The 13,431-nt window shown below is 44.4% G+C and overlaps 1 protein-coding gene across 1 annotated transcript in view; it reads right to left on the minus strand.

Moving 5' to 3' along the window:
• Positions 1-13,431, minus strand: part of ccnf (cyclin F) — a 55,387-nt gene that overhangs the window by 17,113 nt on the left and 24,843 nt on the right. Inside the window, exons 12-16 of the mRNA XM_063059504.1 lie at positions 7,413-7,593; positions 6,959-7,046; positions 6,327-6,426; positions 2,602-2,732; positions 976-1,148 (exon numbers count right to left, since the gene is read on the minus strand). Of these exons, the coding sequence (XP_062915574.1) occupies positions 976-1,148; positions 2,602-2,732; positions 6,327-6,426; positions 6,959-7,046; positions 7,413-7,593 (673 nt within the window). The remainder of the gene's footprint in view (positions 1-975; positions 1,149-2,601; positions 2,733-6,326; positions 6,427-6,958; positions 7,047-7,412; positions 7,594-13,431) is intronic.

Raw genomic sequence — 13,431 nt, forward strand, 5'->3', positions numbered from 1 at the left:
GTAGGGAGAGGTGTTGCATTTTGAAAAGACAAACCAAGGCTCTGGGGAGTGTTGTAGAAAAGTGGACACTGAAAATGGACTCACAGGTAAAGAGGGTGAAACAACACACACAAAATGCTGGTGAACGCAGCAGGCCAGGCAGCATCTATTGGAAGAGGTACAGTCGACATTTCGGGTCGAGACCCTTCGTCAGGACTAACTGAAGGCACCAGCATCTTGTATGTGTTGCTTGAATTTCCAGCATCTGCAGATTTCCTCGTGTTTGTGGCTTTTGGCATGCTGAACTTCATTAGTCAGTACACCGAGTACAGAAGCTGGGATGTTATGTTACGGTTGTACAAGACATTGGTGAGGCTGCATTGTGTTCAGTTTTGGAAGGAAGATGCCATCGGACATGAAAGATGGCATTAAGCTGGAAGGAGTACAGAGCAGATTGTTGCTGGGACACGAGGGACTGAGTTATTGAGAGAGGTTGGGCAGGTTGGAACATTTGCCACCTGCCATTGAAACAATTTTTTAAAATATATAGTATATTAAATTATGAGGGGCATAGATAGGTCAATGCACAGTCGTTTTCCCAGGGTTGGGGAATCAAGAACCAGAGCCACAAGTTTATGGTGAAAGGGGAGAGATTTAATAGGAATCCGAGAGGCAACGTTTTCACCTAGAGGGTGGTCAACATATGAGATGAGCTGCCAGAAGAAGTGGCTGAGGCAGGTACATGATCAAATGGGACTTGATTAGATAGAATCCTGGATGGTGTGGACTAGATGACTGAAGGGGCTCTTTCCATGTTGCATTACTCTGTCATTGTGGGCAACCTCGTGGCTCAGTCAGACTGAATCTCAGAGGTACTGTATAGAAACAACCACTCACAGACTAATGGTAAACATTAGGAAAGATTGTGGTTCTAAAAGTAACTTACTAAAGATTTTGAGGTTTCTGTTGTCAAGGATGTAATATTAATGAACTTACTGTCAACACGTTTCTCTCCTTCACTCTCCTGGTCTCCCTCGTATCCAGTGCTGGACAAGTCTAAACTCAGATCCAGGAAGTCGCCCAGGAACGTGTCCTCATGATTCGATAATTCTACAATAGGAGTTGCCACAAAGTTGCCTCTGTCTTCTCGAAAGCTATCTTCTCTTCGTCTAAACAAAGGGAAGAAAATTCTCAGGCAAGCCAGCAACAGAAACAAGTTCGAGGCAAGCTTCACAGTTACTAAAGGGTCTTCTCATCCGAGAGGTTGAATGGACTGCCACAGAATAATGTAGAAATGGCGAGTTCAAGCATTGCTATAGAAAGACGCGCTTAATCGTAGGTTGGAATATTACTTGAGCAACACTCACTACATGCTGGAGGAAGTCAGCAGGTCGGGCAGCATCCGTGGAAACGATCAGTCAATGTTTCCACGGATGCTGCCTGACCTGCTGAGTTCCTCCAGCGAGTAGTGAGTGTTGCTTTGACCCCAGCATTTGCAGAGTATTTTGTGTTTGGAATATTGCCTGACCTCTTCCCACCACCACTCTGAGCACAAGTACAAGCTGGCATGAAAAACTGCCATGCCAAGTGGAAGTCTGACTTAGTGCTGATGTGGGTTAAGGAAATGTGATATTTGAGCAGGTTCTGTCATGAATTTAAAACCTACTGCTCCGCAGTTCCCGCTGCACTGCGAAACAAGAGACAACCTTTGCTGAAGGTGGAGACTTGGACAGTGTATTGCAACAGGGTCCTCTACTCATACAACTCTCCCACAAATGATACAAGGACAGATCCTTGGAATGGATGACAGCAGCAGAGTAACTCAAGGATCAAGGTGCCACAGAACATAAATTCAAGCAGCTAATCTGTGTACGAACACATGGAAGTTAGTTCAAGGTAGTACAAATCTGTGGTAGGTGGACAAGGAGGCCGAAGGGAATGGCAGGGATGACAGACTTGTATTCATTGAGTAAGCCAGCAACAGTGAAAATAGTCTCACATTACTATATTTTTGTATTCTATCTCATCATGACGTAGGACATCATCTAGCTGATTAAGTCATTACCAGTTCTCAGAGAAATTGCAATCTTCCACTTATGCATTTCTCTACAACCTATTCTCTCTTTTGGGTGTACTCTAACTTCCCTTTAATTCTCCTGTCATTCGTTACTAATGAATCCAACCGCCAATGTATCCTTGGGAAGGGCGAGAAAACCAGAAGTACACAGGTGCCATGCACTTCTCGCTGGGAGGAACTGCTTGTTAAAGACCAAGCTCTCTAGTTAAGGCTTACAACAGCGGCCCCCAACCTCTGGGTCGTGGACCGACACATTGCCGCGAAGAATGCAATGGTGCAGCGGTAGCCAGAATGCACCCAGCACATCTTTAAGAAAAAAGCTGAAATAAACAAGCTAATTAATTAGGTGCTGCCGGGCACGTAAATGTCGGCCCAGATCAGAGGCAATGCGCGAGGCACCTAATTAATTAGCTTGTTTATTTCGCATTTTTTCTTAAAGATGTGCTGGGTGAGTTCCGACTACCGCTGCACTGCTGTGCTCTTCGCGGCAATGTGTCAGTCCGCGGCCCGGAGGTTGGGGACCACTGGCTTACAACAATACTTACCGTTTAGTTTTGTTGCCTGAAGGAGATGTCAAAAAGGTCTGGATCTCAGGATTGGTGTGAACATTCAGAAGCAAAGGTTCACTTTCCTCTTTAATCCCCAGCAGACTGCACAATTCATTGTAATCCATCACCTACATTGACCACAGATGTCGGGTTAATAGAAAGCATTGCAACAGCCACTCTTCCAAAGTTACAGCCACCCTCAGTCTTTACCAGGTTCCTTAAGGCTGTTATAGCTGGGGGTGGTAGTGTGGATAAGCTTCCACTGCCGGTTAAATACTCCCAAGGGCGTGCATCTCAAAAAACCTCCGACAACCAAGTCCAGCTTCTGGCCTTCATGTGTGGCTTAGCTACAAAGTCCAGTGGAACTGTTTCCACTAGCAGGAGAGGTGGCAAAGACGGATTACTGGCACCTAAAAACCAGTCACTTATGGGCAGATATGGGCTTGTTAGATATGGGTGGCAGCTCATCAATGAGAAGGAAAACTCTAATCTCAAACCTTCACCAGCTTCTGAGTAACCTTCAATTCATTGTCGCAGGTGTTCAGAGGACTTCCTCCAATTATTTTCTGTCCAAAGAGGGACACTCTCTTATACAGAACATTAGGCAAAGATATGTGACCAGTGTTTCATCACCTTTCTCTCAGGAATGGAAAAGGGCAGAGCATCAGACCATCAAAGGTGCCATGCAAGTTGATAAGGTGATTAACAAAGTGCTTGGTGTTTTCTTTACAAGGAGGATTGAGTTCAAGAACTATGAGTTAATGATGTAGCTCTATAAAACACTTGGAATATTGTGTTCAGTTCTGTTCGCCTCATTATAGGATGTGAAAACTTTAGAGGATACAAAGGAAATTTATCAGGGTACTGTCCGGATTAGAGAGCATGTTCAAAGTAAAACTTATTATCAGAGTACATACACGTCACCACATACAACACTGAGATTCTTTGTTTGCAGGCATACTTAGCAAATATATAGAACGGTAACTGTAAACATCAGAAACTCTAAATTGTAAACAAACTCTGCAAATGCAAATAATAAATAACGACCATGAAATAACAAGATAAAAGAGTCCTTAAAAGAGTGTGGTTATCCCATTTTGTAATAACTGTTCTTGAACCTGGAGGTGTGAGTCCTGAGGCATCATCTTTGATGATGGATGCTACTTTTCGATGGCAATGTTTCATGTAGATGAGCTGGTGCAGAGGTGTGGGAAGTGTTAGAGGCATCGGCAGCATGTGGAGCACCAAACACGGTGAGTTCTATCTCCTTGCACGGGGGGGGTTTTCTTATTGTTTTAAACATTAAAGAGAGATTGGGTCTAGCGGAGTGGTCTTTGTCGGAGTGGGGATTAGAGTCAGAGTAGGAACTTAGGGGCTTCCGCAAGAAGAGGCTGAGGCCAATGAAACAGGTAAGAAGGGTAGATTTTTCCTTTCATTATTGCTGATTTGGTCTCGGTTGCCCATTGTACAGTGCAGGCAGAATGGCAGATATGACATGGAATGTTCTTCCTGTAAGATGTGGGAATTCATGGAACCCGATGCTCTCCCTGATGACTACACAGGCGGGAAGTGCAGCCAGCTCCAGTTCCAGAAAGACCACATTGAGGAGCTGGAGCTGGATGAACTAAGGATCATCCAGAGACAGAGCGATTGATAGATAAACCTTTGAACAGGTGGTTACACCCAGAGTGCAGAACTCAGGGAGCAGATAGTGAATACCGAGAGAGGTAAAGGCAGAAAGAAGTCAGTGCAGCGTCTCCCTATGGCCATTCCCCTCAGCAACAGGTTTATCCCTTTGGATACTGATTAGGGAGATGACCTATCTGGGCAAGACAGCAGCAGTCAGACCAATAGCACTGTGGTCGGCTCTGAGCCTCAGAAGAGTAGGGTGAAGTCAGGCGGAGCAAAAGTCATAGGGGACTCAATAGTTAGGGGGAACAGATAGGAGATCCTGCGGCAGCAAAAGAGACACCAGGATAGCCTCCCAGTTGCTAGGGTCCAGGACGTTTCTGAGTGGTGCCTTTTGAGAATAGGTTGAGTCAACTTGGCCTTTTCTCCTTGGAGCGAAGGATGAGAGGTGACCTGATAGGAGGTGTACAAGATGATGAAAGGCATTGATCTTGTGGATAGCCAGAGGCCTTTTCCCAGGGCTCAAATGGCTAACACTAGGGAGCACAGTTTTAAGGTGCTTGGCTAATTTTTTAATCTCGCTCTTGTACGCAAATTCATCACCACTTTTGGTTCTGCCCACAACAGTGGTGTCATCAGCAAACTTGTATATGGTGTTGGATCTGTACCTAGCCACAGAATCACAGGTGTAAAGCAAGTAGAGCAGGGGACTAAGTACACGTCCCTGTGGTGCTCCTGTGCTGATGGAGATTGTGGAGGAGATGTTTTTTCCGATCCAAACTGACTGGGGTCTACAAATGAGGAAATCCAGGACCCAATTGCACAAGGGGTATTGAGGCCCAAGCCTCGGAGTTTATTGATTAGTTTTGAGGGGACGATAGTGTTAAATGCTGAGCTCTAATCAATAAAGAGCATGCTGATGTATGCATCTTTACTGTCCAGATGTTGCAGGGTTGTGTGAAGAGCCAAGAGATAGCATCTGCTGTAGACCTGTTGCTTCGGGAGGCGAATTGGAGCAGATGCAAGACTTAACCCTGCCACAGCTGTCAAGCATGCCTTGTTAATTCCAGTCTAGTCCATAATCTCCACTTTGCCCAAGAGGTGATTTCCAGAGATCATACTTGCACCTCTTGTAGCATTCTTGATCTCCGGTCTTCAATGTCTCTGATCTGGCTCTCAGCAGATTCCAGATTTCTTTGTTCATCCAGGGCTTCTTATTGGGGAAAAACCCTGAACAATTCATCCACAGTTGTTTTAATAAAGTCTGTAATGACCATGGTGTAGGTATTCAGGTCCTCAGATGAATTCTTGAACATGGCCCAGTCCACTGATTTCAGGTAACCTTGGAACCATTTCTCTGCCTCCTGCGACCACCTCTTACTTGTCTTGCTTTTTAGGCATGCCTTATGAGGATAGGTTGAACGAGCTGGGGCTTTTCTCCTTCGAGTGAAGGAGAAGGAGAGGTGAATTGAGGTACAAGATGATAAGAGGCATTGATTGAATGGACAGCAGAGACCTTTTCCCAGGCAGCAGTGGCTAACACGAGAGGGTATAATTTTATGGTAACTAGAGAAAAGTATGGGGGAGCGTGAAGGAATGTCTGTGAGAGAATTTTCTTTTATATACAGAGTGGTTGGTGTATGCAATACAGTGCTGGGGATGGTGGTAGAGGCAGATACATTAGAGATAGTCAAAAGACTCTCAGATATGCACATGGATTAAAGTAAAATGGAGGGCTATGTGGGAGGAAGGGTTAGATTGATTTTACAATGGGTTAAAAGGTTAGCATGACATTGTGGACTGAAGAGTTTATACTGTGCTATATTCTATCTCAACAATATGGAATTACAAACGATATTCACAGCCATGATTTGGTTCAAAATGACACTGGTACTATATAGCAAGTTGAAAATGCTGGTGGGGAGTTGGAGAATAAGAATTAATCTGCCTGGTATGGGGATTGAAGGATTAATGACAACAACACTACGACGGCAGGACACTGACTGCCATTTGATCAACAGCTATGCTACGCAACTCCACAGGTCTCATATATAACACATGCATTTATCACCACAGTGTACAGCATCACCAACCTTTTCCCTGCTTATTTGCTGATGACGTTCATCCTCAAATCTTTGCTTTACAGCAGTCAGAGAAACTTGCCGGTAATCCCTGGGCACTTCATTATGGAAGCTAATTTTTTTTTTTTTTTAAATCATACAAAAGTAAGTTCAAGTGTTAGATTGGTGCTTGCAACAAATGTACATGATTAACTTTAAGTTGATTTTTTAAAAATTGACTTGGCTCAAAATTTACTCTAAAACTAGTCATTTACATAAAACAGCTCAGTGCACAATTAAATATCAATGTTCATACAGCCATTATCCTCAGGGAAGTAGAGATGAGCTTAGAAGCAAAGCCCCTTTCCAATTACTACATAGCTCCCAAATACATTATCTGCAGATTGTGGAGAGGTATTACAGCAAGCCTTTGAAATTGCACACTCTACAAAGGTTGCCCAGTAAAGTTTATAATATCCCAGGGTTGTAGCACTACTGGCCCTGAAGTTGGAGACCTGTAAATACATAACCCTCAGACATTAAAAGTTGCTTACACAAGGCAAGAATTCTGCCTGAAAGATGTTGGTCAATTCACATGAACATAGGAAAGAAGCATTTGAGAATTTATACGAGATGTAAGTGGGGTTGCATTTGATAGCTCTTACCATTTTTGATGCAGGGTTAATACACATGGAATTAGATTCTCTAATGTAAATCCAGTGGATTCTGCAAGCAGACTGGACCATGGCAGGGCTAGAAGAGAAAAAGACAATTAGTATTACAGCTCGAGAGAGTCCTGCGCTTTCAACTGGAGAAGTCATTGAACACACTACACTAGTTCTTCTTGCCGGTGCTCAACCAGATACAGAGTCCAGTTCAGGAATGGCAAGAGTACGTGCGATGGCCTGCAAGGAGCAACAAAGCTGGGCTCACACTCTGCCATTTCTCCATCCCTGTGAGATGTCACCGATTCCAGCAACTTATTTCAAAGTTGTGCTAAATACCTGCCTTTCCCCAGCTGCACAATCGCTGTACTTGCTAATATAGTACCATAAATACTACTGATTTGAATAGCAGCAAACATTGCACATGACGTAACCTACAATGCAGCGCACTGACCTTGTTTGTGGAGTACTCGAGACAACAGCAACACGGCAGCAGCTGTCATTGCAGGAGAATAAACAGAGATGTCGGTATAGAGCAGCGAAAGTTCACAGATGTAGTTAAAGAGATGGATGGTGTGCCTTTCGAGTGGAGATATTGCCAGCAGCACTTCTGCATAGTCCAGAATGGTAGGCGTCTGTAAAAGCAAATATCAAAATGTACTACACACTGTAGATTTAAGAGATATTCTCATAAATATTGCCATGATAAGCCACAGGAAAAGTCCGCAACTTTTAGTTGAGGACCTACAATTCTAGTCTGCTTAAGTATACAGCTATCATCTGTTTAGACATTCAGAGAAAATGTTTGGAAAGTAAAAGGAGGCATCATTCGATATTCATTTCACAATTTCCTCTTTATAAAACTCCTGGAATGGAGTGTTTCGGTCATGAGGAGAGATCAGAGAGACGAGGTGGAGGTGGAGGAGACCCTGGTGGACATTGATGATGTAGAGTACTGCAAGTATGGTTTATTGGCGAGACTGACAGCAGGGTAACTTCATGGCTTGGTTGTAGCATGGACTAGGCCTCTTGCAGCTGTCCAGGAGAGAAGCCAGATGTGGTACAGCATCCATGCTGGAGTGGGGGCTGGCCTCTCCTGTCAGCGCTGCTCTCCAGTGTTTGCTCAGTGGAAGACAAGCTGGATTGCGTGTGTGCATTTTTCTGCAGACTACTGAGGGCTTGGTCTTGCTGACAATCATCCATGCACCATCAATCGGAAGGAGAGGTCACTCAGGAACTTGGGATATATTATAATTTTTTTCTGCATGATTGTATGTTTGCTGCCATCTTATATGTGCCTTGTGCTGTGTATGACCGCTGGTACAGGTGCACATTCCTTTATCTGAAATTCTGAAATCCAAAAAGCTCTGAAAACCAAAGTTTTTCCACCAACAGCTGACGTCACTCAGGTGTGACGTGGCAGCACTAGCAGAGGCTGCCAGACGTTAGTTGTGGCTCAGCGCTCATACTGGTTACACGTGCATTTGCTGTTCGCTGATATTTTGTGTTCATTGTTGACTTTGTGTTTAATTTCACTGTGAAAATGTCAAAAAGAGCTGCAGATACCCCTATGGGTAACAATGAGAAAAAGAGAAGGAAGCATTTATCAATAACAAAGAAAATGGGAGTTATTGCAGAAGCTTGATAGTGGTGTGTCTGTATGGCGTCTTACTGAAGAAAATAGTGTCGGAACTACCACTGTATATGATTTAAATAAACAGAAAGACAAGTTACTGAAGTTTTATAGTGACAGTGACAGTAATGTTTTACATTTATTCCAATAAGTCATTTACCATGTGTTTGATTCAGTTCGTCTGAAGCTGTATATTTTCATGTTTTTGTTGGAAATAAAATTTCTTCTTGTCATTATTCCCTAAACAATACAGTATAACAATTATTTACATAGCATTTATATTGTATTAGGTATTGTAAGTAATCTAGAGATGATTTAAAGTATACGGGAGGATGTGCGTAGGTTTGGTGTGCCGCTGGGTCTTAAAGTCCACCACACTAAAGGGACTTGAGCATACGTGTTTTTTGGTATGGCGGGGGGGGGTCTGAAATCTGAAAAATTCTGAATTCTGAAATGCAACTGGCCCCAAGGATTTCGGATAAGGGATTGTGGACCTCTACTCTGTTTTATACCTTGGCTCTGTGGAATGTTGTTTCATTTGCCTTTATTCATGGTTATTACATGTTCAAAGTAAATTTGTTATTGAAGTACGTATATGTCACCATATACAACCCTGAGATTCATTTCCTTGTAGGCATACTCAATAAATGCATAATAGAATAATAATCATCATAGAATTAATGAAAGACCACTCCAACTGGGCATTCAACCAGCGTGCAAAAGACAAAATAATGTGAATGCAAAAAGTAGCAGTAATAATAATAAACAAACAATATTGAGAACATGAGACAAAGTGTCCTTGAGAGCGAGTTCATAGGTTGTGGAAATATTTCAATAATAGGGCAAGTGCAGGTTGAGTGATGTTATCCACTGTAGTTCAAGTGCCTGATGTTTGAGGGTTAATACCTGTTCCTGAACAGGTGTGGGTCCTGAGGCTCCTGTACCTTCTTCCTGATAACAGCAGCGAGAAACAAAAACATGGTCGGGGTGGATAACGGGGGTCCTTGATGAGGGATGCTGCTCTCCTGTGACAGTGCTCCATGTAGATGTGCTCATTGGAGGGGAGAGCATTACCCGTGATGGACAGGGCCACATCCACTACATTTTGTACGATTTTCTGTTCAAGGGCATTGCTGTCTAATGATCGTTGATGTTGAATGATAATTAAAGTTGAACTTAAGAGGGGACACAAATGATGTATAGAAAATAAGGACACATTTAGAAAGAGTACACTGCAGAAATGGATTAAATTACCAGAGATGATAAGGTGGAGGACCTTTTATAGTAGAGAGTGGCCAGTACCAGGAATACCGAAATGTGGTGGAAACAGTGCTGCTGACAACACTTGAAGAGATACTGAAGCAAGCACTTGAATTGTGTAGGAATAGAAGGCTATGAATGAAGTGCTGGAAGATGGGATTAATATGGTGGAGCCCTGCTTGTGGTGTGGATAACAGGCTGAATGGCCTGCTTCCCTGATGTTTGGTTGGTTGGTGTATGAAGCCTTGTCTAAGATTTTTATTGCTATGCTGTGGGTATTTCATTCTAGCATTTCTGTAAGAGCAGTCTGTTCTGCTTTCAGCATGTTTGGATAAGGGATTGTGATGTTTATACTTTGGATGACACTACATTCCCATCAGGATGGTGGAATTGGGAGAAGGCTCCAGAGAACGTTGGGCGGAGAGGCTTCTCTGAGGGACACTGTTGAGGATCGAGGTCGTTTTGGCGGGAACTGGGAGAAGACAGGAGAGTAGGTGGCTGAGAATTGCAAAAGGTGCTTTATGCAGATGAATAGCTTGAAGGAAGAAGGACCAGTACTCGTGGGGGGGAGCCCATTTGTTCAAGATGGATTTCGAGTGACATTCGGAAGGTGGTGCATGCTTTCAAGCAGACCGTGGGTCCAGCATGCGAGTTAAAGACAACTTCGAGATGAGCTCCAACTTGTGTGCACATTTGGACTGAGTTAACTGTAATGGGCCCTTTTTCATTTTTTTCTTTTTCCTACTAATTGTTCAATAAAGCTGAAATTTGTAAATATGGTGGTTGTCTCTCGGGGTGCGAGGAAGACTAAAGATTGTGCAGTCATCTGTGGATACGCATGTGGCTTCGGAGCCCGAAGGCCGAAGCAGACATGCGGTTGCAGGTTGGACGTGGAATGGCGGTTGTTAGAACAGGTGTGTACACAGCTTTGTGGCGTCGGTCTCGTGCTGCTGCAAGGCGCTGATTTCGGTCATCCTCAAAGTCAGATGCAGCTTTTCTGGTCAGGTCACGCCACGCATCCCTGTCGGCTGCGGACTCCTCAAGTTGTTGGGGCTGGAGGTCTGCCCATTTGATGTACAATTTCAGATTGTCTTTGAATCTTGTTTTGGGGCGGCCCTGATTGCGACTGCCATGCTCAAGCTCACCGTAGAGCAGCTGCCTGGGGATTCTTGATTTACCCATGCGGATTACATGGCCAGTCCAGCGTAGCTGGGCCTGGAGGATCCTTGCCTCAATGATTGTGCTGTTGGCTCTGTCAAGGACTTCCTGGTTGGTGATTCGGTCCTGCCATCGACCGCAGAGAGCGCATGTGAAACTGCTCCAGCTGTTGATGTGGTGCGGTACAGGGTCCGGGTTTCGCAGCCGTACAGGAGAGAGGTGAGGACCACAGCCGTGTACACCTTGAGCTTGGTTGAAAGCTGTACGTCCTTGTGCTCCAGAACTTTGACACGGAGTTTCCCGAGTGCCTGGCTGGCTTTCTGGATCCTTGCTATGATCTCTTTGTCAAGTGATCCATCACTGGAGATGGTGCTTCCTAGATACTTGAAGATCTCCACATTCTTCAGAATATAAAGAAATATAGTTTCTTTATAATTGTATGCATCAAATAATCTGTTATTTCTTACCGATGGACGATTGCATGGGGGGCAGTAATGACACAGTACACACACAGATTGAGGTTTGAGCAGTCCACTGCTGTTCACTCTGCTGACCCAGGACTGTACTGCAACACACAGCTCGAACCACATCATCAAGTTCGCCGATGACACGACCGTGGTGGGTCTCATCAGCAAGAACGATGAGTCAGCATACAGAGAGGAGGTGCAGTGGCTAACGGACTGGTGCAGAGCCAACAACCTGTCTCTGAATATGAACAAAACAAAAGAGATGGTTGTTGACTTCAGGAGGACACGGAGCGACCACTCTCCGCTGAAAATCAACGACTCCTCCATACAGATTGTTAAGAGCACAAAATTTTTGGTGTTCACCTGGCGGAGAATCTCACCTGGTCCCTCAACACCAGCTCCATAGCAAAGAAAGCCCTGCAGTGTCTCTACTTTCTGCGAAGGCTGAGAAAAGTCCATCTCCCACCCCACCATCCCCACCACATTCTACAGAGGATGTATTGAGAGCATCCTGAGCAGCTGCATCACTGCCTGGTTCGGAAATTGCACCACCTCGGATCGCAAGACCCTGCAGCGGATAGTGAGGTCAGCTGAGAAGATCATCAGGATCTCTCTTCCTGCATTACAGACATTTTACACCACACGCTGCATCCATAAAGCAAACAGCATTATGAAAGACCCCATGCACCCCTCATACAAACTCTTCTCCCTCCTGCCATCTGGCAAAAGGCACCGAAGCATTCGGGCTCTCACGACCAGACTATGTAACAGTGTCTTCCCCCAAGCCATCAGACTCCTCAATACCCAGAGCCTGGACTGACACCAACCTACTGCCCTCTACTGTGCCTATTGTCCTGTTTATTATTTATTGTAATGCCTGCACTGTTTTGTGCACTTTATGCAGTCCTGGGTAGGTCTGTAGTCTAGTGTAGCTTCTGTGCTGTTTTACGTAGCTCAGTGTAGTTTTTGTATTGTTTCATGTAGCACCACGGTCCTGAAAAACGTTGTCTCGTTTTTACTGTGTACTGTACCAGCAGTTATGGTCAAAATGACAATAAAAAGTGACTTGACTTGGGTGGGTGAGAGATCCCAGCCTTCCTAGTTTGGTGGGACTTGGGTCATTTTTGACCCTAGACGTACAGGGATTGAGAAAAGTGGTTTTCTCACTGCTGAGTCCAGTGGCTGTTAGCAAGGGGCTAACAAGTCGATCTCCAGCGATGCCTGGTGAAAAGGGGTTTCAGGTGCAACCATGTTAATATCAGAGAGGGTTTTACCTCATCGCTGATCAGTCTGTTCATTTTGGTGAAATTGGTTTTCTGTATTTTGCTTCTAAGAAAGCAACAGATGTAATTTAATTCCAACAAGTGTGAAGCGATATGTTTTGTGGGAATAAACAGATGTCAGTACAGCAATGAAAGTCTGCAGCTGTAGTTAAAGATATCAATATGTGCCTTTCTAGTGGAGACAAAACTGCCATTCACTGTATGTTCTACTCAAACAGGGACCTGAGGAGTGTCAGTAAAGAGAGACTGAAGAGTCATTGAAAACGGGAACACTAGCAGACGGTGGCAAGGAAGGTATATGACATCCTGATCTTCATTGGCCAAGGTATTGAGTACAAGACCTGGCACTCACAGATGGTTAGGCTGCAGCTGAAGTATTGTATGTAGTTCTAGTCACCCCACCACAGAAAGGATCTTACTGAGCTCGAGAGATTCACAATGATATCGGCTTGAATTATCAGTGGAAATTGGATAGGCAGGGGCTGGAGCAAGGGAGGTTGAGAAGTGACATAAAGAGGTGGTTAACATTATGAGAGGGTAGAGAGCCAGAGAAAGTTAGAGGATACAGGAGGAGGAGGAGGTTGAGAAGTAACATGACAGAGGTGTATAACATTATGAGAGAAGCAATGACTAGGTAGAGAGCTGGAATGTTTTCCTTGGTAGCGGTGTCTA

Source organism: Mobula hypostoma, chromosome 9 (genome assembly GCF_963921235.1).
Source record: "Mobula hypostoma chromosome 9, sMobHyp1.1, whole genome shotgun sequence".
Lineage (NCBI taxonomy): Eukaryota > Metazoa > Chordata > Chondrichthyes > Myliobatiformes > Myliobatidae > Mobula > Mobula hypostoma.